General features: G+C 37.9%; 1 protein-coding gene across 1 annotated transcript in view; it reads left to right on the forward strand.

Moving 5' to 3' along the window:
- The window catches only part of slc8a4b (solute carrier family 8 member 4b), a 106419-nt gene that overhangs the window by 72390 nt on the left and 7839 nt on the right, over positions 1–26190 (forward strand). Inside the window, exons 6-9 of the mRNA XM_007242040.4 lie at positions 15713–15819; positions 19663–19787; positions 20718–20817; positions 22426–22698. Of these exons, the coding sequence (XP_007242102.3) occupies positions 15713–15819; positions 19663–19787; positions 20718–20817; positions 22426–22698 (605 nt within the window). The remainder of the gene's footprint in view (positions 1–15712; positions 15820–19662; positions 19788–20717; positions 20818–22425; positions 22699–26190) is intronic.

Genomic DNA, 26190 nt, shown 5'->3' on the forward strand with positions numbered 1-26190 from the left:
AAGTGGTTTTTTACTTTCAACTAGTGTAAACAGAACTGCTCTTAAAATTCACACCTACCTATCTCAATTGTATTTTACCATTTGTTTTACGTGCAGCGTGCATATACAACTTACGGAGACCTATTTTATTTCACAAAGAACAAGAAAAAGTGGATTTTAGCAAAAGGACATCTTTAATACGTTTTACTAGAATACACCTTTTCAGTGTGTGATGTCCATCCCAGATATCTTAGAGCCCAAAGAGGTGGACAGTGCTTATGGACATAGTTAACATAAGGCTTCTGGTTTGCACAGTACAGTTTTAATTTGTATTTGTGAATGTAACTCAGTATTATAGTGTTTGACAAAGTTTTGCCAGTGTAATCCCAGGGTTTGACAATGCGGTTCCTTCAGCTATTGTTGAATGATGGTTCTTGGTGCAGTTCTTTCTGAGAGATCAGAGATCACGGGGGTTGAGCTTTGGCTTGCTCTCTCTCCCTTTGCGCACTAATATTCCTCCAGATTTCTTGCATAGTTTAAAGATATTATGCACTGTAAAAAAAAAAAAGCAATCCACTGCAGTCTTTTTTGAGGAACATAATATTATTAGGGTATATTACCTTCATCTTTCAATAGTGTTCAAACAGAGATTAAATCTCTATTAAATATGTAAAAAAAGACAAAGCTTTTCATGTGGTAATCTCATATTCCTCACGTAGGTATGATACATAATATAACTGAAATGGGTTAGATGAGGACATGGTTGTGTCCGAGTGCATTTATTAAACAGGTGTAGCAGGACAGAGAAGTGTAGCTGAAGGGTAACACAGGAGCTGTAAGACTGATTGATAGCACTTCTGTGCCCTTTAGCAAAGCGAGGAACTCTGGAAAGTCTGGCGCTGTACTTATCTGTGCTCCGGCTGAATGATGAAACTGGAGTGTAAATGACACCATCACTTTAGTGCCATCATGTGGGATAGCAGTGGGCAGGCAATAAGCAGGCTTGATGCAAGGCCTGCTCTCACTGAAGTGAAGGCTTGGTAACAGGTCAGTTGTTGTTGACAGGTGGGCAGCAAGTGGAAAGGCTTGGGTTAAATGGAGTGCATTAGGAGAGCACAAAACATAGTAGTAGATGCAGCAGTGGTAGCTTTAAATATTCAGACATTTTCTACATTCAAATGTGTAGCTGATTATTCTTAGACCACCCTGTGATGTCTGTCTTTTACTGGATGCTTCAAAAGCATTTTCTAGCAAATGATGTTTGTAATTTTGAAAAAAGAGGAACAAGTTTCTCTTAAAAGCCTAATTTTCAAATCCAGTGTATCTACAGAGAATAGAGGGCAACACTGAAGTTGTCAGAGCAGTTAAAACAAAACGGAAATGAAACAAAGAAGAAGCTGCTCAAAAAGGAAATGAAACAAAGAAACTCTCAGGAATGTCAGGTTTGCAAAACATTTCTTTGATTATAGAAAATCAGTGCTCAGAAATGTATTAATGCAAATCTAATTGCCGTCTGCTATCCAAGGTGGAAAATACATAACTGTGAGAAACTGTATTGACTCCATTCCAACTTTAGATTATGTGATATGACTTTGTGAGATTCACTTTTATTTACAGCTTAAGCATAGCAATAGATTTTTGCAAAATGTTCACCCTATAGCAATGAATGGGGTGCAAACATTTTATAACAATGCAACAAAACACAAAATAGGGAACCAAAATCACAAGACCTCAACAGTCTCCTGAGACATCATAGTAGCCACCTAGGATAGGACAGCGACTAGTTAGCAACCGCATAGCAACACCATGGCAGGCACCTAGAATACCATAGCAACCACTTAGAAACACCACAGAGACCAACTTGTCTATCAGTGCAACCACTTATCAGCTTTTCTTACAACTATGTGTGATACAATAGTAACCACCTAGCAGCACCTTAGAATCCTCCTAAGATAACATAGCAACTACCTAGCAACATCAAAGCAAAACACTTTGTAAATAATATTGAATTTCCTACACTTTTTTTACTGAATAAATTAAATTAATAAATTATTAAATTGTAATTTTTTTCATTTATAATATTTTTTGTCATACAAAGCATTGTAAGTGTATGATTGTTTTGCTTGTTTTAGGAATAGTAATTTAATTCAGTCTTATTTTCACCTTATATTAGGTAATTTATTTAAACTCAAAATAAGTCCAAAAAGTCCTGCCACAAAATAAGGGATTTTTGCTTGATTTAAGACTTACTTCACTCATTTTGACACTTTGTGATTGTTTATTTTAAGAAATCTTACTAAAACAAATTTGCTCACCCCTTTGGCAGATTCCCTAATTTAAGCATTTATGTCCTAATTTGCATAGATTTTTTGCAGTGCACAATACAGTTTTGGGTTGCGACAGTTTTTAATGTAATATTTGTATTTAAACACCAAACAAATTTATATTAGTAAAACATTAATTAAGCTCATTTGTGTTAGTTCAAAGTTTAGCACTACACATTATTTGCCACCAGCTTACACAACCATACACTACCAAACACCATACCACACACTACTGTATCACACCAGCTTAAATATTTTTTTCATACTGTAATATTAGGGAGGGTTCGGAATGGTTTGTGTTATTTAGACGTACATTCAACTAATAAACAAATTTCACTGATATTTTCTGTGACCAGTAACAGATATTATGCTATTAGGTGATAAAACCTATTTTTTTATACTGAATACGTATCAGAAAGACCTGATTTGATTACACCTGATAATAATATTGCTTGTTTTTGTGTTTTGTATTTTATTCCCAACTCAGCCACATGCCTCCCTCCTGATTTGGGACCAGTTTAATTAGCGTAGCAGAGACAAGGCTTTGACAAGGCAACATAGTGACAATACGTTCAAAGAGGTAGACTGTGTGTGTGTGTGTGTGTGTGTGTGTTTATGAGCAGCATCCAGGGATTCAGAAAGACAGAGTATGTATACAGGAGATGTAGTGGAATGTATGACATAGAGAGGGAAGCTGTAGATCAGAGGAATGATGGAGAGGCAGAAAGAGTAGAAATAGAACCCCCTGTTTTGCTGATAGAGTAGATCAGTCACAGGGACGTTTGATAAACCTATGGCATTTGATGGAAAACTACATGTCTCAATCTTAAGGTGGAATTTGTAGTTGTTGATATCTTAAATAGTTGGAAACGTGTACAGCTCTGGAAAAAAAGGGATCATTTCAGTTTCTGAATCAGTTTGGCTGATTTTACTATTTATATGTATAGAAATAAATTACAATATATATACAAATATTGTAATTTAGAGCATGTATTTGCAGAAAATGAAAAATGGCTGAAATAACACAAAGAAAACATGTATATATTCATAAAGTTTTAAGAGTCAATCAATATTTGGTGGACTAACCCTGTTTTTTAATCAGAGTTTTCATGCATTGTGGCATGTTCTCCTCCACCAGTTTTACACACTGCTTTTGGATGAATTTATGACACTCCAGGTGGCTTGTGATCATCCATCTTCCTCTTGATTATATTCCAAAGGTTTTCAATTTGATAAAATTAAAGAAAATCATAATTTGTAAGTGGTCTCTTGTTTTTTCCAGAGCTGTATATTGTATGTAGTCCTAAATGGCAGAATAGTGTTTATCCTGAAAAGTAAAGGGCCTATATCATGGAAATCTAGCTGTTGTTTGTGTTTTTACATTTTTACTTTTTACATTGACGTCCATTAACCTATTTCACCTACTGTAAAGTTGCCATTTTGTTTTTTGAGAGGAATGATATCCTAAATACATTCTACAGCTCAACTTGTATTTTGTATTTTAATTTTAATGTATAAAGCAGCATTATATAAAATGATATTACTTGCTTGTGGGCTCCCACTACAATAAGGATGTGCTTTGAACCAACACTAAAGAACACATCTTTTTTGGACAAGCTGAGATATGCACCATCATTAAACATGAAAATATAATGAGGAATGTCATATAGTTTGATATTACAGGGGTTCCCACTAATATGACTTGGGTAACATAGTGTTACACAGGTTGTCTCAGACTTCATCCTCCCTGTTTCATAGTGCAGAGTTACATAGTGCAGTTAGCCGCATGCCAAGCCAAGAGTAGCACTGGTGAAGATGCCATTCTCCAAATTATAAGTCAATGGAGCATTACAGTGTTTTTGAAGAGATTACTTCAAAGTACGAAAGACACTTTTTCTGTGTTGATTCATTTGTTTTCATATATAAAAATCATTGTAAAACAATAGCCATAACATAAATTGCATTAAAATTGCAATTATACAAGTAAATAATAAAACAAATTTCAAGAGGACTTTTTTTAGACCTCTGTTACTTTTTGTCAAAAGACTGCCAGAGAAAGAGACAGGAAAAGAGAAATATTTGGTCAAAAAACTCATTTGTCATTTGCGTAGCCACACGACTGTGGCTTGTTATTAATGATCGAGTCTGGCTATGTAAATGCTAAATCAATAAACCTGACAGGACCTCGGAATGGGAATCCGCAGTAAAAGGTATGTGTGTGTGAGTCTGTCTGTACAAGAAAGAGAGTGGCAGAGATTTAAATAAATAGGAGGACAGAAGGCAGAGTGTGTTCGAGATTGATGAGAGAGAGAGAGGAAAAGAGGAAGAGAGAAAGAGAGAGAGAGATGGCGTGCAAGAGAGATACGCACTTGTCCAGGCCAACTGTTGGCACTGTGACGAAGACTGAACAGGGAGCAGGGCGAGTGCTCACACACATACACACACACAAATACACACACACTGCGTGACCTCAGCCGACCAAACTCTCACCTTCAGCTCTTGACAAGACGTCTGAGTTCGCTATGAATCATGGGTAATGACTCAACTTTGTTTTACTCTGTCAGCTTTTCAAAACATTCTCAGAACAGATCATTCATTTCTTTATATCACAAACATCAAACTCCAGCTGCCCTTTTACACTGTGGGAAAGTCATTACATTCAAATACATTAAACATAAACTTTCTGTTGCTGTGAATTGTTAAAAAAAATATTGAGTTTGGACACAGCTTCTCATTTAATGTTTTTATTTGTTTATTTTATCTACATTGTAAATGAATAATGAAGTCAACCAGACTATGAAGGAACTCATAAGGAATCATGTAATAGCTTAAAAGTGTTAAACAAACCAAAATACTGTGTGAAACATTTAGGTGTTCTTATTTGCGGGGCTGTTAATTTGCAGTTTCTGAGGCTGGTAACTCTGATAAACTTATCCTGTGCAACAGAGGTAACTCGTGTTCTTCCTTTCCTGGGATGGTCCTGATGAGTGCCGGTTTCATCGTAAACATTTGATAGTGTTTGTGGCTGCACTGTATATTTGTTTAAAATTTATTTTTATTTAATTTTCTCCCCAATTTACAAGGCCAATTACCTAACCCACTCATTAAGACTCCCCCTACCACTAGTGATGCCCCAACACCAGGAGGGTGAAGACAGCACATGCCTCGTCCGATACATGTGAAGTCAACCACCGCTTCTTTTCAAAATGCTGCTGGTGCAGCATTGCCAAGATCGACATCAACCTTTGGAGTGATGTGGGGAGAGACTGCCATCTACCCACCTAGAGAGAGCAAGGCCAACTGTGCTCCCTCGAGGCTCCGATAGCTGATGGCAAGCTACATGAACAGGATTTGAACCAGTGATCATTTGATCATTATGGCAGTGCTTAGCCCGCTGGACCACTCAGAGCCCTTTTTTTTTTAGATTTTTTTAAGAACTATTTTTTTCTTTAATTAGTTGAGAAGTTATAATCCAGAATGTGGATTATAACATTACCTAAATATTTTAAAATGTCTACCAACTCTACCTCTTCACATCTGCACAAATATGACCTTAATGAGAGAGTAAACTGTATCTGCTCTCACACTTCAACATTCACAATTAGACGTTTTCAAAGGAACATATTAAAAAGTCTGATGCATTTTTTAAAACAAGCCCTGCATTTGGACTTCCCCCTATTGGTTTTTTTTTAAATCAAGGGTAATAAAAATAATTTATAGCTGGGGGGATTTATACCCCTCAAGACTACACCTGGCTTTAGGCATGATGCCAGCAGGTTCTTGTTTATCTGCTTCAGAGTGTCTTATTTCATTTGCAGTACCTCTCTTCAGGGACAAGGGAAGCTCTGTTTGTGTGTGTGTGTGTGTGTGTGTGTGTGTGTGTGTGTGTGCGTGTGGTGTGAAAAGTAGCTGAAGGGATAGAGAAAAGGTTGTAGAATTTTTCTGTTCTGAATCCCATAAAACTGAAGGTCTTTTACAAGAAAGAATGGGTACAATTCTTCAAAACATTGGAATTGGAAGTCTATGCTGAAACTTGTTTACATGCGGTGATACTTGCCATGCAGGGGTGGTTTTGACCATGCAGGGTGCCCAAAAATTTGCTTCAGGTACTTTTTCTTCTCTGTTATTGTAAAACTGTGGACAACGATGGACAAAGAAAAGTGTTCTTGCTTAAAATATTAAAGAAATGTGTCATCTTTATATCTTTCGGAAATCAGGTTTCATCTTTTATCCACTTAAACATTTACAGGAACAGATATTTAGACAGGCCAGGGGTGGCCAAACTTTTGCTGTACACCACTGTGTGTACAGGGATAAAGGGGATGACATAAAAAGATGATGCGGATGATGACAGTGTAATGGAAAGCAGAGAGAGAGAGGGATGCAGCTGTTTAAACATACATGAAGATGAGAGGAAAATGGGGGGATGATAGATGTTAAATGAGGAAGGGCAAACTCATTTCTCTCAGGAAAAGAGAAGATGGATAAAACACTGTAAATGTTTAATGAAATAGAGAAAAAAAATGACATGTGCTAACGTGACATTAGAGCCGGCAGGCTAAAGATTTCCTTTCATAAAGACAAAATGTTGAGTATTAACCACATCCCGTAATATTAAAATATCCTCTATATTATAGCACAGCCGCGCTCTGTCGATTTACCTCAGTGACACAATTCTTTTCTATTCCATTTCAGTGAATAACCTACAGTCGCCTGTAGTGTTCCAGTCTCATACAAATAATGAGTGCTGTCACTGTAGAGCTGTGTGTGTGCGTGTGTGAAAGTGTGTGTGTGTGTACTGCTATAATAGTTTTAATTAGACTGTGAAAGATGCCACATCCAGGTGAGAGAGCTGAGGAAAAAAGTTGTGATGTGTTGAAATAATGAAGAGCAAAAAGAACAACAGAGAAGAAATAGTGAAAAGAACAAAATGAAGTATGAGAGTCTGCTGCACTAAATAGAAAAAAGAGAGGGTATTTATTTAGCTGTTTGACAAACAGTGCTGTTCTTATATTTCTTAAGTTGCTTCATACTGTATACTAAGTTGTGAAAAAGCAGCGTATAGATCAGTTATGAAAGTGTTACCTCAGGGGACAGATCAGAAACATCCACAATTGTGAGGCCAGTGTGCTCATGGCAAGGAATGAGGACTGATAGCGAGTACCAGGCTAATGGTTTTGATCGTGACTGGTAGTTTTTGGCTAAAGCTGTCCACGTGGACAGACAAGCAGCTCTGGCAGAAGTCATCATTAATTTTCAGTGCAGAAAGCCCTTCTTGCATATCATGCAGGTCAGTGGGACATGACTAAAGTCATGAAACATGACAAGACACATACCAAAAAATCTAAAATATAGCATTTGTCTTAATATCAAAAGTTAAATTTTGGTTCCACATGTGTTATTGGTTTTGATATCTTTGCTCTTTTTACGTGTGCAAAGGTGCAAAATATGAAAAAAGAAGAAGAATAAGATCCTTATAAGCATATCTGATCAAGCTTTTGGCTGTAGTGTATAATATATCTATATATAGGTACACTATATTAATTTATTTCTTTCTCTCTCAGCTCAGATAGAGTATAAATAATAACACCCTGTTTCTCTGCCTATAAATGTCTGTTTTTATTGCTGCTGTTTTCGAGGTTGGACAGCTTTACTAGGAACCAATAGCAGTTAACCTGATGAAAAATCCCAGCACACATTCAAATATCTCAATATGGAGGGTGAATGATAATTTACTGTAAATAGCAGTGTGACAGTAACTCAAAAACTGTTGTACAGTTTCACAACCCCAAAACAGAAAGAGATTGAACAGCATTAAAAAAGAAAAAAAAACATTTATCTCACTTTGCTTTGACTTTTATTATTTTGCACAGTATGAACTCATGATTGTCTGGCTACCATTTTAAATTTTTATAGTGTTTCCGGTTTGATACTTTGAATCTGATACAGATGCCCAAAAAATACTTTTTTCAGTACCTTTTTCTACATTCTAACCAAAAAATACAACAATAATTAGTGACAATTATTCTCACAAAATGTATTTATTTAACAGCCGACATGAGTAATCTTATTCTCATACTGTCACCATGAGAGTCTACCATACTTGGATCTTGTTGGAACAAAAACAGTGAGCATGTTTATTTGTGGCACTTTATTAAGAACAGAAATAACAGCATTAATTTAACTGATTAAACTACAAATATTTTCCCTAAGTGTATTGCTGGATGCATTTCAGTTCTTTTTTAAAGAAATATCAGAATTAGATTGGCAAAATTAAATTATATTTATATTAGTGGTGTCAGTCACTTAAAGATTCTGTATTATTGTGAGGTGACAGTAATAATAGTGTAGTGTGGTTTAGGACTGGCAGACTAGATCATTTTTACTGCATTATAATTTCTCAGGGTAGAGTGAGCAGGGACAGAATAAGTGAGAGAGAGAGAGAGCGAGTGAGAGATACGCAGCACTTGTATGCCTGTACAAGAGAGAGACAGAGAAGCATCTCCACTTGTTTGCACCAGGGCACCATCGAGTTCCTGCACATTTCATGCAAAGTATTGAAAACAGACACCATTTTTTTTTTAAGACCTTTAGGTTCTCTGTAGTACCAAGACATTTTAGTTGGTGCCTTTTTGGTATCAATTTTCGATACCAAGCCCTATCTAGAACTCTGCTGTCTTCGGAACTGAAGGTGTTCCATCCAATACTTTTAGGATAAGTTAAAGATGTCCACAAGGCCAGTAGAAGGCAGGATAAACTCTTGTCAATTTGTCCCAAAACTTTTATGCACTTTTATATAGTTCACTTATTATTTTAAATAGGATTTCTGCCAGTCTAAAGTTTCTCAAGTTTGTTCAAGCCAACAACAGATGCTCCAAACTGCCACATTTGTGAGCAGAGTATGGATATGGATAGGTCGGCTGGAGCAGAGTCAAACACACATTACATTAGTATAATATTGGAGTAGCTGAACTAGTGTGGCATGCTGTGCCCACTGCCTCTGCCGAGTGCTGAGCCAGCATTGTTCAGCATTACTGCTGGTGGGCTGCGTCATTGTTCATCTAACTGCCATCACCCCTTTAAGTACAAGGAAGGGCCTCTGTCCAGGACACGTCACACACAATAACACACACACTCCATTACAGCAGAGAGACTCAGACACGCCACACCAAGTTAGCATGTAGCCTCCCAAATCTGCACCCCTGCCCCCTTAATAAATCAACATGACACTGTGCACCATCACGCTGGGTTTGGGTGTGTGGGTGCGTGTGAGTGTGTGTATGTGAGTGTGTGTATGCATGTGTGTCTTATTTGCTGCCTTAAGGCACTCTTGTCTGATTCCTCTTTTTAAAACTGGTATGTGTGTGTATGAAAGAGACATGTGCATGAACATTTCTCTCTGTGCATGTGTCAGTGTGTGTGTGTGTGTGCAGAGGGGAGCAGGTGGTGAGTTTGGGAGAACATGACCAGCTCATAAATGATGGATTTCTCAGAGCCATCGGCTTGTCTGGATACAGTGTTACTATAATTTATTAAGCCTACTTTCTCTCTCTCTCTCTCTCATTCTATCTCTCTGTTGTTCTTTCTGTCGTTCTCTCTCATGCTTATTCTGTCCATCTCTGTTGTTCTCTTTCTCTTTTACTTACTCTGTCTATGTCTCTGTTGTTCTATCTCTCATTCTATCTTACTGTTGTTCTTCTCTGTTTTTTCTCTCTCTCTCATTTATTCTGTCTGTCTCTCTGTTCTCTCTCATTCTTTCTTACCGTAGTTCTCTGTCACTCTCTTTCTCTCTCACTTATTCTGTCTATTTCTTTTGTTCTCTCTCTCATTCTCATATCTCACTGTTGTCCTTCTCTCTCTTTCTCTAATATTCTATCTATCTAATATTCTATTCTATTCTATGTTGTTTTCTCTCTCATTCTATATCATGTTGATCTTTCTCTATAGCTTATTCTGTCTATCTCTCTGTTCTGTATCTCATTCTTCTCTCTGTTGTTCTCTTTTTCATTCTGTCTTGCTGTTGTTCTCTGTCATTCTCTCTCACTTATTCTGTCTATCTGTTGTTCTCTCTCTCATTATACCTCACTGTTGTTCTTCTCTGTTGTTCTCTCTCTCTCTCGTTTATTCTGTCTATCTCTCTGTTCTCTTTCTCATTCTGTCTCACTGTTGTTCTTTCTGTCGTTCTTTATCTCTCACTTGTTTTGTCTTTCTCTCTGTTGTTCTCTTTATTTCATTCTATCTCTGTTGTTCTCTCTCTCTCGCTTATTCTGTCTATTTCTCTATTGTTCTCTCTCTCATTCTGTCTCGCTGTTGTACTTCTCTCTGTTGTTCTCTCTCTCGCACATTCAGTTTATTTCTCTGCCAGTCTTTCTCATTTTGTCTGTTTCTGTTGTTCTTTCTCACATTCTTCTCTCTTTGTCATTCCCTCTTTCTCACATTTCTCTTATTGTTCTTTTTGTCATTACCCCTCTCTCTTCCTCTATCTATCTGTTTTCCTAGCTTTCCTCTGCAGTTCTCTCCTTCACTCTCGTGCTTTTCTCTTCATCCTGTCTTCATCCATCTCGTTCTCTCTCTCACTCCCTCTTTTTTCTGCCACGTTATTGTTCCCACTTTCTCTCCCTTTCAATTCTCTCGGTTTTTGGACACTTGTTATTTCTTGCACTCTTTTTTTGCCTCTCTCCCTCTCCTGCTGTTTCTCTTGCTCTGACTATCATTATAAATAGTGATAGTTATGCATGTGAGGTGCACATGTCAAAACAGCGACCTCCTGTGTAGAATTTCTGTAGGAATAAATCTAACCCTGGCACTGTTTGTAATGAGAGGAATCTCTGTTTGCTGAATGAGTCTGTTCTTTCTGGTCAGAGTCATTAGGTGTGGAGATGGGGGAGCAGCAGAATGCTCCCACAGTGCTGATCTGCTCATCATTTCCCCTCTTAATAGAGGATATTGGGTAAACATATTAAAACCTACTCACACACAAGTGCATACACACACACACACATTAGTAAATGTAGCAGTAATAAGAGTGCTGTACTGTGTGTGTGTGTGTGTGTGTGTGTGTGTGAACTGCTGTGTGTTGGTTAGTAATGTGTGGTTTATTGGCTGTGGATGCTCCAGCTCTTCATCAGCGCTGTGATTAAACACTGTAATATTAGTCTGTTCCTCAGAGTCAGAAACTCCAGCCCTGTCAGTGTCTGTCTCTCACCCAGCCTCAGCCTTCAATCTAACACTTCAGGGTGTGTGTGTGTGTGTGTGTCAAATTGTGTGTTAGAGAGCGAGAGAGAATTAATAGGAGTCTTCATAAATTCATAACTTTGCCAGCTTATGTTAGACTTTAAATTGACATGATCCTTAACATAGCAGAGCGCATCATATGTGAGTGGATAAGCCTGAAGTTCATTACTAAACTGACATGTAAATTACAGAGTGTGTGTGTGTGTGTGTGTGTGTGTGTGAGTGACTGATAATTAAAACAAGTCCCTGACCTTAAGTTGTAATGACATGTATAAACTTCAGACACAGTTTCAATACATGTCCAGCATGTCCAGAATGTTCCTGACTCTGGCCCGTGAGTTTGTTTGAACTATTATTTACGATAATAAAATATATATATATATATAGAATCCTTCTCTGGTTAGCTTTTGTTTACATTCCTCCCCTGCCTCTCTGTCATGCTCGGCATAACTTTAGTTTCCGCCCGTTCTCGTTTTTCCACCTGTTCTTGGACTCACTATCTCCTTATAAGGGCGTTTTTCCCAGTCGTGTCCCAATTCACTAGCCGGGGCAGCGGTAGTATATTGGCCCACAACCCGATGTCATGGGTTCGATCCCGCGTGAGGAGCGTTATTTATTTATTTTTTCATTTCTTCTTGGGTTTACCTGCTTTTGAATGCAACTGTTCTGCAGTTTGGTTCAACTAGAGCTAATAGTCTGTAGCACTCCATCCCATTACACTTCATTTTCCAAAACAGAATTTGTTTTTTAGGCACGCCACGTAATGGCTTGGAAAATATCTGTCATGCGGCCAAACTTAATTGCCAACACTGCCAACCAACGTAACAAACTAGTGCTGGACAGCTTGAGTCTGGTGGCACAGTCACTATCCTGCTGGAATACCCCCTTATTGGGGGGGTGCATAAGGCCTATAAAGAGCTGTAAATGGTCACCAAGCACTGAAACATAGTAGGCACTAGTCAGTGCATGTTTAGGTGGACTGGTGGACCCAACCTACAACCCTCACCAGTCTGAAACCACCACCAGTCTGCCCAGTGCCCAATTAACCTATTAACAGCTGGGGTTTGTGCCAAACACGGACCTTACCATCAGTCCAAAACAAGTGGTACCCTGAATCATCAAACCAATCAACCTGCTTCTAGTTCTCTAAGGTTAGGATTTTGCTCGGCTATCCCCTGACCTTTGATAGGGCAAAGTTTGGTATAACTGTTGGTGTATGCTTAGTGCTCTCAGAGGGGGCTCTCTCAATAACTCCAGCAGTAGCATTGATTGCACATTGGCATTGTTTAGTGAAAGCTTGTTACCCTCTGTACTATAAGCGACTGTTTTGATTTAATGCCACTTTTGAAAGTAGTCTGAGAAACACTCAGGAAAATGAGAAGTTTTTGTGGCTGCGGATTAAAGAGGCACTTATTGTGGCGCTGGAGTTCAGAGGCTTTCAAATTAACACTACAAAGCTTTTTACAGCCGCCACACCCACATAATCGAATCTCCACAGCCTTCTGTTCCTCGCATTCCTTCGTCCTTTTCTCCCTTACTTCTCCATCCCCTTCTCCCAGCTTCCAATTTCTCTCCTTCTGCTACATGCTCATCCCTCTCTCCAGTCTGTCGTCTACAATATCTCCTGCCCCATCTTATCAATTTGGCTGTGTGTTTTGGGCGGTGCAAGAGGGTGTGTGTGTTTGTGTGTGTTTGTGTGTTTCAGACAGCTGGATAAAAACACAACAGACAAGATCCTAATTGAGATGCTGGATTCTTTTCAAGAATGAGAGCAGGAGGAATAAATCTAATAAGAGGAGGGGGATAAAAGGGTGGAAAAGAAGGATGTATGGAGAAAGAGAGAATAAAGGAAGTCATAGAGAAAGAAAAGAGAGAACAATAGGAGAGAGAAAAGGGAACTTAGGTTGATAGCAGAGGTGAAAAGAAAAATGAAGGGGAGAGAATGAGGGAGAGGAAAAAATAAATATAAGAAACTGTAGAAAAGAAAAGGAAGTAAATGATGAGTGAAGAAAAATAGGTAGAGAAGGAAGAAGAGTCTGAAAGAGAAAGGGGTGTGAAAGAGAGAAGGAGGAAATAGCAAGAAAATAAGAAGATATGTAGAGAAAGAAGAGACAGAGGGGAAATGGATAGAGGGAGGAAGACAGAGGCAGGGAAAATGAAGAGAGGTAGAAAAATAGAAAAGAGAAGGAAGAGAGGAAGATAAGAGAGATAAGAAAAAGTGACATAAAATAAATAGAAAGAGGGAGAGATAAAGAAGTAGTATGGATGAAGAAAGAATGAGACAGATAACAGAGAGAGAGAAAAAAGAGAGCAAGAAGGGGGGAAGATACCAGAAATAAAAAAAGAAAAAGGAGATATGAGATAGAAGAAGAAAGAGCAGAGGAGTGAAATGAACAAGAGTGAAGGAAAAGTGACGGAGAAAGAGTGAAGTGTTTTTACTGTGTGTAAAAATGCTGTGTGATTATAAAACAGTCTCCCTGGTTTTGGTGTGTGTGTGTGTGTGGAGAGCAGTGCTGATAAAGCCTGTCTAATTTAGCTCTAACTGGGTTTTAATTGAATAGGGATTAATGAAGGCAGTAGAGCAGTGAAATAACCCAATATTTTACACTAGGGGGCTTCAGCTCCTCTACTGACTGAGTGACAGCTGCTTCATCTACATCATCACACTCGTGTGTGTGTGTGTGTTTAAAGAAGACTGTGAGGGAGTGTTTTAAGCTATGTAATGTAAAGACATTTACACAGAGAGAGAGAGAGAGACAGTGAGAAAGCGATGGGAGAGAGACAGAGAGCATGAAAGAGGATAGAGAGTGAGATTGTGTGTGTTTCACAGTGTCTGGCTCTCTGACTGCTGCCTTTCACACATTAAATTGTCCTTGATTCATCTGTCTCTCTCTTTCTCTCTCTCTCTCTCTCTCTCTCTCTCTCTATCTCTTCTCTGTTCTCTACACTTGTAATGCCAGATTCATTACCTGGTCATTACCTGACCATCAAGGCCATCGGAGTAGATATATTCCTCAACTTCTGAGTGCGAGGTGTGAAAATAGACTGTTGACGGGGTGTAAGATAGCAATAAGCATCACAACGCAATTTGCGCAGGGTGTGCAATAGAGCCATCTGTCTCACACCGTTATCTGATTTTAGTCTGACTAACTGAAAAGATGACACTGAATACCATGTGTAAATAAATGTATTTTGTGAACATTTTATCAGGATAAAATACAGACACTATTCACATGAAGGGTTCGAGTATAAATGGGTCAAAGATTTTCTTACTGTGTTTATCAAACAGCAGGTCTCCACAACTCAAACAGCAGGTCTCACACACATCAAAAATCTGTCTACAGAAAAACACGGCTCTCAGAAATCTTCACCCCTGAGAGCGTTTTCAAAAACCTCCATTTTCAGTGACCTAAAATGCAGTGTTTATGTGAATAGGAGGCCTAAATAGAGAAAAGGCTCAGTTTAGATGCTTATCCTTAGTGAATATCTTCAATTAAGAAGCTGCTCATTAGTGCTGTTTTAAAGAAAGAATTACAGATTGGTTTTAATAAATAGAAGACAGCAATGTGCTCTAATGAGAAAAGCTAAGCAGAGAAGAATAGAAATAATTTATTTGAATTAATTGTGGATAGAGCATATTAGATATACCTAAAGTAACAGCTGATATACTGATTTTCTGCATAATTTCTGTGTGTTGTGTGTTTGGTATGCAAGTAAGCTATATGGACAGTGAAATTAAAAATTAAAAAAGAGTTTATCCTGCTTTTATTGCAGTTTAACAGCCTCTACAATCTGTTGAAAGCTTTCTACTAGATTTTGAAGCATTTCTGTGAGGATTTGGGGGCTTAGGTAATCACCACCCCAAATATCATGGATGGAGCTTCACCGTTTGTCCACACGCATTTTGACGGAGTGTATCTGTATGAGAGTATGTGTGTATTTTTTGAGAGAGAGTGAGAGAGCAAGAGAGAGCGAGAGAGTGATTGAGAGAAATAGGTTGGTATAAAAGGAACGTCTGAAAGTACCAGTGTTATTTTACTGTCAGTCTTTGTGTTTGGTGTTAAATTGAGGTTCTGCTGCTGAAGCTCCGGTTGTTTGGAGAGGCAGCAGAGAGACGTATTATTTACACAAACACACACCAGCCAATATGACCTGTCTGTTCTCTCTGTGTGCAGGAAGATTATTGAAGTGAAGATTATTGATGATGAGGAGTACGAGAAGAATAAAACCTTCACCATCGAGCTGGGCGAGCCCGTTCTGCTGGAAGTCGGACAGAAACATGGTAAAGTGTGTTTACACTCACTGTATCATTCTCTCAGGGTTTAAGGATTCTTTCAGCTCATGATACAGTTCACTGCATGGACTTCTTTAGTGTTTAAATAAAGACAAATGATGACTGTTACTGTTGCTGTTGCTTTAGATAGCTTAACAAATAGAATGCAGTTGAAAAATGCCCGTCTTCATAACCTGTGTTATTACATTTATGCTGTTCCAGAGGTGGGCAGAGTAACTTCAAACATTTCATAGAGAAAGTACAAACACTGGGACATGGCTAGATTCGGACTATTGAATGAAATGAAAACACAAACTAATAAAATTAACCTTGTTTCTATTAAGTTTTTGTTGGCCAATGAGACTGAAGCTTGTCTCTTATGTACCTCTCATACCCAGCTTCTCATACCCAGCCTTTCATTCTCATCTGTATGAGTAATGTTACAATTAATACTATTAATTATGACCATCACACCGTCTCATTAAGGACATAACACCTCCCATCTAAAGATTTTACCCAATAAAACACTGCTCTGACATGACTCAATATCACCATTGTTTCTATACCCTCACCCCCATTCAGTCGACTCTACAAAATGCTGATAAGATGCGAGACACTGCCAATCAGATGTTTAGTGACTCTTTAGTGACTTTTTTTAAGTGTTTTAAGTGTGCACAATAAGGTGCACTTAAAATTCTTATATTTTTCCAAAAATCGTCAGTGCGCCTTATAATCCAGTGCGCCTTATCTATGAATTCTACCAGTCAGAATGTAAGGAGCAGTAAAGCCACTCTGCTGAAGTACAGCATTATAAAAGAATTTCAGTGAAGTTTCTCCAGAACTGAGGCTGGAGCAGTATTAGCTGCTAATCCCAGCACTAGCTCTTTGACTTTTCAGTGGTGAGTATATTGGACTGTAGTCTGCATGTTTATGTGTTTATGTTAAAACAAGCTATTTGGGATCACTAGCTGATAGCACTGATAACCCAGGAAGTGTTTTACACACTCAACTAAACAGTTTCCTGGAGAGAAATCTGTGTAGACTAATATCCAGCGCTTGTTTGAATGTTTTTTTGTTTTTTTTTAAGAATAACAGATTTGTGTACTTTACTGGCGCTTCCCCATTAGAAGGGAAACATGGCAGCACCATTGTTCCTTACTATTGTCACTTAAAATGCGCCCTTTTATCTGGTCTTTTAATGTAAAATATTTGGATAGTTCCATTAAAAAATGCAGGGCATTACAAATCAGAGCTGTGTATTGTCAACTACTTAGCAATACAATACATATGACAATACAGGGGTTGCAATTTGATATATTGCGCTGCTGCAAGCAAGGCGATATGTTGTGACTGTATAAAATCATATTTTAAGAAAACTCACAATCAGAACAGTGCAATCTAACAACAGCGCACAACCCTGTTTAAACACAACACTAAAAGGACCATTGGCTGCCATCAATCTTTTCATCAACACTGTGTTTTTGAAAATCCATACAGTATTGCACAACGAAATATAGTTCAATATCATATTTTAAAAGTCTCTTTTTCAAATTACTCATAACTTCACTTTGCAAACTCTTATGGGTTTACTTTCTTATTACCCCCTGCCTTTACTCTGAGCACAGATCCAGCTATATCTAATAAAGCTCTGTCTGGCCAAAGCTGTGTGTAATCCAGACACCCAGCCAGCAGAAACAATAAAATAATAAACAATAAGTTTACAGAGATGTTCCTGAATAAAATCTGATCTTTAAGTGAAGTTGTGGCTTTCTCTTTGCATGCATATATTAGAAAGGCCAGGTCTATGTGTTTATAACTGTGTGGTAAACAGAAATGCAGCAGCACAAAGGGCAGGGTGAGCAAGAATAAAGAAATCAAATACTCATTAAACTTAGAATAGCAAAGGAAAACAAATACAGGCGTACACAGGAAACAAGAACGGCATGAGCAAAGACACGCCCGCACTGACCCCATAATGTAACATCAGGGCTGGATGAGGGAAACAAGGCAAACACACAGAAATATTGCTGCCTTCTAGTTGGAAATGTTGGCAATATCATACTTACAAGATAAGTGCGCATGAACACCAGCACAAACTTGTATTTACCAGAAGGATACCTGATTTAACATCTTTAAACACATTTTCCAAGTGTTTTAAACCTTTTCAAAGCAAAGGAATGTATTTATAAATATACCCAACAAATCTGTATTGCATTTTACATCAAGCCCTCATTACATTATTAGGTCTGAGAGGTTTAGATTCACTTCTCTTCTCTTCAGTTCAATACAATGAGCAACACAGACCGAGCAACTGCAGGGGTCAGTAAATGACAAGCGCAGACACAGGATGAAATACACAAAGCTTACAGGATAGAGGAGACTAATGTGAAAAAACCGACCATCCAGGGAAAGTGAAAAAAAATCAAGTGAGGACAGACGTGGGGTAGATTTGTGCACACAGAGTGATTATGTAAGGCTCTTTTAGGCTTAAGAGATGTGATTTTCATAAAGTGAGAAAATAACAAATTCCTCTGCGCGGAAGATTTAGCTCGCTTTTGCCTTTATGTAACATAAATTGAAGCACATATGTTGGCAACACAACATTAGGTGTTAATATCCGCTGGCTGTGGAAGTTTGTTACCTCTGAAAATAATTGGCTGCCACGGGATCAGACTGCAGGCCGTCAGTGTGTTTTACTGTTAATTATACAGCCTGCCCTGGCACAGACCCCGTCAGTCCAACACCTTACTCTGCTATTCAATTACCACCGGGACTCTGAGGAGATTTATGGAGCCGCTGCTTGTCAGATTAAGGAGCTGAATGAGGAAGTACACCTCTGCGTTAGCCTGCTTCCTTACCTGTTATCATTCAGTCACTCTAAGCATCGTTACTCCGTCATGTGTCCAGTTTAATTCAGTTTCATTCATTTGAATTCAGTTCAGTTCAGTTCAAAGAAGTCTCATTGCTGTGACTGTACTTAGTTACACTATATGATAATTTTCTCGTCCTTGAAGCTAGAATGGGGAGAAGAGTTTAGGGCAGCCTCTCTGGGAAAGTGTGAAGCTGAAGCACCCTACAGGGAGAAATACAGTGAGAAAAATAGGAAAAGAATGAGGGTTTATATATGGCTGAGTTGGAGGAGTAAAGGGCGTGGATCAATCTCCCAAAATTAAATTATATTCATAACTCTACAAAGTACTGGGACATATGCTCATTCATTGTTTTTCAGAAGTCAAAATCTTTTGTTGGAGTCTCTACTGTCAGGATAGACTTTCTACTAGATTTGGGATCAGTAAGGATTTGTTTGCATTGATTAACAATGGCGTTAGTAAGGCCAGAGTGTTGGATGATCACCACCCCACTTCGTCTTTGAAAGTACTGGATGTGAGCCACGTCATTGTGTCAGCAGTAGGTGCAACTGAATGCAGTAATATTGAGAAATAATGGACCAGTCAGTATACACATACTATATAAACACATTCAATCTATATGATTACAGTCATATGAAAACCTAATTCATCATTACATACTGTATATTAACACACACTAAAGTTCCCCCACCTTTGAATGCTGTGAAACTCCCCATATGAAATTTGCTTCGTTTTCGTGATTTCAAAAATCAAATTTCAAAAAACTAAACTAAATGTAACATCACAGTTATAAAGTGTGTTTTTTACTCAGACTGACAAATTATTGAGGGGTGGGAAAGGATGGGAAATTATAATTTACTGTAAACACTACAACTGATAAACTAATTACCGGTAATGGAATAATTAATATGGGATATTTAAGAATATTTGTAATGGCAGTTTTAATATATTAACAGTCTCTCCCTGTCTCTTTCTCTTCCAGGAGACTCTAATGAGAACAAGCCTGCAGTTGGAGCAGAAGAAGAGGAGGTAGCTAAGATGGGCTGTCCCAGTCTAGGAGAGCACACCAGGATGGATGTGGTGATTGAGGAATCCTATGAGTTTAAGGTGAAACTTCTTAATTCTTAATGCTACCAAAATCATATGAGTTTAACCTGTCTACCTATAATGTAGTTTAGCCTGTCTACTGTAGACCCCCTGTGTTGTAGACGTATCACATCCTGTTCACATTTGTATGTTGCAAATTGTGGGAAAATCTTCTAACTTCATATCTGTTTATCTGTTTTCATATCTATTTATTTTGTTTCTTTGTTGATTGGTTATGTGACATACATCCTTATTGATATGCGTATAACAAAAAGACTGATAATATTATTGACCAGCTAAACCATCAAACTCATCTCATAAACATAAACCCTGTGCTGGCCAATCAGCATTTTCAGCAAAGCAGTAGTAATTAATAATTATGCCGCATAAATCAAACATGTTGACAAAGAGGTAATAATACTGTATAGCTTTATAATTTTATAAGAATATAAATCTAGTCTCTGTGTGTGTTCTAGCTTCTAAAAGAGAAAAAAAAGGTTATAAAAACGGATTGATTATATAAATGGCCTTGAGCCGGAGTCTGAGTGTTTCATTTTAGGAAATGGAAACTCCAACCCAGGGCAACAATATTACAGGAGGAAATGCTTTGAAAATGCCACTTTGTCCATATTGAAAAGATTGAATATGGCTCAGCTAACACTCTATATACAGTTTTTTTGGAATAAACCCCTGGACTTATAGTCATAAGCTGGCGTTGTAATGCTATACTGCACCAGATGTGCTTTTCAGCTCTGGAGTAAAAGCACATTTATACGATTAGATTGTTACAGCTCATTATGGTTATGGGTCATTAGATTGTCGCATAAATGTCATTTGCTAATTGATGTTTACAGTTTTATTGTGCAAATGTTCTTACTGTGTGTGTGTGTGTGTGTGTGTGTGTGTGTGTGTGTGTGTGTGTTTGTGTGTGTTGTGCATGTGCGTATGTAGAGCACAGTGGATAAGCTCATTAAGAAGACCAATCTGGCTCTGGTAGTGGGCAGCAGCAGCTGGAGGGAGCAGTTTGTCAGTGCGGTTACAGTGAGTGCAGGTAAGCCGCTACATTTCCTGTCTGTTTTATTTCCTTTTCCAATGATTGACCGAAAGGGGCTGCCTTTATTTTTCCAAAATCATGAGAAATGTGCTACATTAAAGCAGCATTATGCAATAATTGGCAATATTTACTCATGGGCTCCCCCTGCAGTTGTGGGATTTTTTAATTGGCATTTTTTTTACATCACTGCCTTTAATACATAGGGCATGCACTTATTAGTTGATATACTCGACAATGTTGATTATTTAAAATTGTCGACTACAAATTTCATTATCAACTAATCGTTAATTTGTAACAGTACTGCATTAAGTGCTGGGGACAGAAACGCAATAGGAGATGTGTAATGGCTCACTCACACAGTTCACACTCAACTTAGTCTGTGTCTCCAAAAGTTCCCAATGTTGTAATATCATCAAGACATTTAAATGCATTTTAAATCTCACATTTAGCTGTTTCTATCGTTTTTAGAGATGGAGGACATGGCAGAAATAATCTTTCACTAATTGACTAATCAAAAAAATAATCATCAGATTAGTCGACTACCAAAATCATCATTATTTGCAGCCCTATTAATACAAATCATGCATTGAGCTCCTGCTTGTGTAAACATGCATTTGTTGACAGGCAAATTGAAAAACAAAAAGCGAGCTAAATTCAACAGTGAGATAAGGAGAGATTCAGTCTGACATTCAACATAAGCCACAGTGTTCAATACAAAAAGGTTACACCACGACCATAAATACAATTTAGGGCTTAAGTGCCCTCTTATAAACAGTTGTACACATGCATTTATTGACAAGCTGAGAGATACAGAACCGGCATCTGAAGTAAACAAAAATAAAAAATAAGCAGCATGTAGTCAAGTGACGGGCAGCAATCAAATCCACATTCAGTGTAGGAGGCCACACATGCATATCACACAGCTCAGTGTAGTGTTCTTTAGTTTCCTTTGGAAATGGCAAAATTCACGGGACACAATACTAGTTCCTGTGCCATTATATATGACTGGGCAGTTTACAAGTAAAGCTTAATAAATGAAGATTATTTTTATTAAAAAAGAAAGACAGGAAACTGAATTATAACACATACACAGTACTTTATACTGCCTAATAATGAGCAAAATGCAGTATACGAGAAAATCTCTGAGATTTTCCTTAAGATGAGATGCTAGGTAAAACAAGATGTTGATAAACTAATGAATGATATACATAAGCAGAAGATGTTTTAGAGTTTTAGTATAGGAAGATATTTCTTTGAAATATATGAAAATATATGAAAAGATAATTTTTACTTGATAAAAGTAAAAACTGTACTTCTTATGTTAATGCAATAAAGGGGTAAAATAATGAAAAAATATATATATATGGAGCCCAGGAGGAGCTGGAGGAGCTGTCATTCAGAGCCGGGTCTTTCTTCTCTCTGTACCAATCTGCTTCAAGGCCAGGGTTAATGCAGTTTGAACTCCAGTCAATACTGACTGGTTTGATTGATGGGTTTATGAACTGATTTGTATTCTGTGCTGCCCTTTCTCAGCCATTAGCCAACATCAAATATTCATCGGCCCTCGCCTTTCTAGTCTCTAACCTCTTCCCTTTGACCCTTCAGGAGACGACGATGAGGAGGAGAGTGGTGAGGAGCGTCTACCATCCTGCTTTGACTACATCATGCACTTCCTCACTGTCTTCTGGAAGGTTCTGTTTGCGTTTGTGCCCCCCACTGAGTACTGGAACGGGTGGGCCTGTTTCATCGTGTCCATCTCCTTGATTGGCGTCTTGACGGCAGTGACGGGTGATCTGGCCTCGCATTTCGGCTGCACCATTGGCCTGAAGGACTCTGTCACTGCTGTGGTGTTTGTAGCACTGGGCACCTCCATACCAGGTGTGTGTTTTTTAAACATACTGCAATCTGTAATCTTTTTTAGAGATATATAGATAGATAGATAGATAGATAGATAGATAGATAGATAGATAGATAGATACATACATACATACATACATACATACATACATACATACATACATACACACACACACACACACACACACACATACATACATACATACATACTTTATTGATGCCCGAGGGGAAATGTATCCACGTTTATACACTGCCATAACCAACAATTTCGGTATGAGCACATTTTAACATGCATCTGTTGAAAAACTACCTGTGGACCATCGCTTTAGAGTAATATTACAGATAGTTTAAAGATACAGCTCTGAAAAAAAAAGAGATCACTTTAAAATGATGAGTTTCTTTGATTTTCCAAATGTAAAATCTCTGGAATATAATCAAAAGTAAGATGGATGATCACAACCCATCAAACCAAGCTGAACTGCTTGAATTTTTGCACCAGGAGTTATCCAAGTTATCCAAAAGCAGTGTGTAGGACTGGTGGAGGAGAACACACCAAGATGCATGTAACCTGTGATTAAAAACCAATTATTGATTTCTGAACTCTAAAAACTTAATGAATATAAACTTGTTTTCTTTGCATTATTTGAAGTCTGAAAAGCTTTTTTTTGTTATTTCAGCTATTTCTAATTTTCTGCAAATAAATGCTGTAAATTACAATATTTCTATTTGGAATTTGGGAGAAATGTTGTCTGTAGTTTATAGAATAAAACAACAATGTTCATTTTACTCAAACATATACCTATAAATTGTGAACCTGAAAATGAAGTGGTCTCTTAATTTTTTCCAGGGCTGTATATTATTCATATTTTACAGCATTAGTGTGCTTGTGCAGCACCACCAAAGTTATATAGCGCACTAGCAGCAATCTGAACTGTGTTGCAGTGAAAAAGACACAATTCTCTCTGTGACAGTCAGTGCACCAACAAAATGATACTGAGGCTGCTACTTATAGTACAGTTGTTAAATAATGCTACTTGAATCATGCTACTCGAGTACTAAATGTTTAATGTGTTATCTACGGTGGCCGAGAAAGCCCAGCGCAGTGCAAATTGAAAAGCGCTGCAAAAGCACAAAACACATCCATCAAAATTACAACACAGGCGCAGCAAATAGAAAAACGCGCAGCAAAAGTAAGTTATGTTTATTACCTGTGATTACCACGGTTGTGTGCATATTATTAAAAGTTCTGCTTCACAAAACGCCTTGTTTGCCACTTATTGTCCTTTGTACACATTGTGAAGTCCGAGACGTTACTGAAGACGCAGCTGGTACAGTATCTTTTGAGGTCCCCCGGGAAAATTCCGTTGTGTTGTGACTCACTTCCGTTGTGTTGTGGTTCTATTTGCAGCGCGTTTTTCTATTTGCAGCGCGTTTTTCTTTTTGCAGCGCGTTTTTCTATTTGCTGCGCCTGTGTTGTAATTTTGATGGATGTGTTTTGTGCTTTTGCAGCGCTTTTCAATTTGCACTGCGTTGGGCTTTCTCGGCCACCGTAGTTATCTCATGAATAAACACAATATCCACTCAGCTCACGATTTTTCATTAAACAACATTAAGATGCTGCAAATTTACTTTTTTTTAAATAGCACAAATAAAGTAATCAAATTTAATGTTCCATGATGATCTGAAGTGGAAAATTGGATAGCCAGGCAGTAACCAAATCCTTGCATCTTAAGTAAATCGGCAGCCGTCATCAGTTCTGAAATACCACTGTATGCCCAAAGGCATTTTACATAATGCATGCTTGAAGAAACTGGCACCATTACAAATGGTGAATCCTCTCGTAAACAGTTGAAGTGCTTATAAATAAATAAAGACATACACACACATGCACGCAAACACACAACACATAAGAACACTAAGTGTTGGCAGTGTAATGCAGTGTAATAATAGGATTACAGGAGTGTATAAAGTTGTTTGAAGGTTCTAGAGTAAAAACAATGGCTTTTAGATAATGCAATATACAGTATGTGCAGAAGTACTTATGAGTGATTTCAGCTGCATAAAGGTGCACCACTGCTGACTCAGGAGTTCAGTGTTCACACAGCTTATCTAATCTCCATAGAAAAGCATTGACCAAAAGAATGGGATGTCCTGGAGCACATACATTACATGAGCTTAAGGTCACCATGCCCAAATTTAAGTGTCAGCTAAAAAGTATAAAGCCCTCCAGCATTTGGAGTTGGACCAAAAGGTAGAGCTTTGTTCTCTGGAGTGATGGCGCCCATAAGATCTAGCCCATAACTTTGGGATACATTTTTGAGTGTTCTCTACAGTCAAAATTATTTAAAAAAAACATGTTAACATGCACATCAGAACAGACAGCAGACTACCATCCTGGATTCCACTTCTATTAGCCAAAAACAGAAAGTTGAGGCTAAAGTGGGCACATGCTGACCAAAACTGACCTTTGAAGAATGGAAAGGTGTAGCTTGATCTGGTGAATCTTAATTTCTGTTAAAGTACACCAATGGTATTACAGCTCTGGAAAAAATAAGAGACCACTTAAAAATTATGAGTTTCTTTAATTTTACCCAATTGAAAACCTCTGAAGTATAATCAAGAGGAAGATTAATGATCACAAGCCATCAAACCAAGCTGAACTACTTGGGTTTTTAAACCAGGAGTGGTATAAAATGATCCAAAAGCAGTGTGTAAGACTGGTGGAGGAGAACATGCCAAGATGCATGTTCTGGAATTATGACTTTGCAATTGCTGGATTGCTACTTTACAAAATAAAAATTCTACTTAAAAATCTGTAGTGATAGTAGGAAACAGTCATGTAAACATTGTCCAGAATCACAACAAATCTTGGTCCAACATCTTGTGGAATCCATGCCACCAAAAATGGAGGCTATTAAGCTGTTTTGAGAGTTAAAGGAGACCCTTATCGGTATTAGTACTGTGTTCCTACTAATAAACCATATATATGCAGTCATTTCACATCAAATCCACACACTGATCTGTGATCTGTGAACGATTCAGATAGAGGATCACAGGATTAGAGGGTGTGTATGTGTGTGTTGCTGTAGATAAGTGTGAGCTTGTGCGCAGGGGTGTTGACGTGTGACTTATTATAATTTCTGTCACCTGGCTTGTTAGCAAGTCGTAGCTTTAGAAAGTGTGCAATTAAAATGTCCTCTCCTTTCTTACACTTACATGCTTCCTTTCTCCAGAGCCACCCTTCCTCCACCTCATCCACCCTCTTCTTCATCTTACTTCTCCTCTGCATCGTTTTATCCTATCTACATCTACCGTTCTACTATTCTCTTTTGCTAATGCAGTTGTTTTTGTCTGCTGTTATAGAGTATTATAAAGAATAATGTGTTTAAAAAATAATATAATTTATAAATATTGTTTATGCATTGTTTTTTTTCTTGAAATCAATTGTAAATGTCTCTATAAACCAAATAAGTTTTGTACTAGATTTTGGAACATTGGTGTGAGGATTTGAAT

The sequence above is a fragment of the Astyanax mexicanus genome, chromosome 8, assembly GCF_023375975.1.
Source record: "Astyanax mexicanus isolate ESR-SI-001 chromosome 8, AstMex3_surface, whole genome shotgun sequence".
NCBI lineage: Eukaryota > Metazoa > Chordata > Actinopteri > Characiformes > Acestrorhamphidae > Astyanax > Astyanax mexicanus.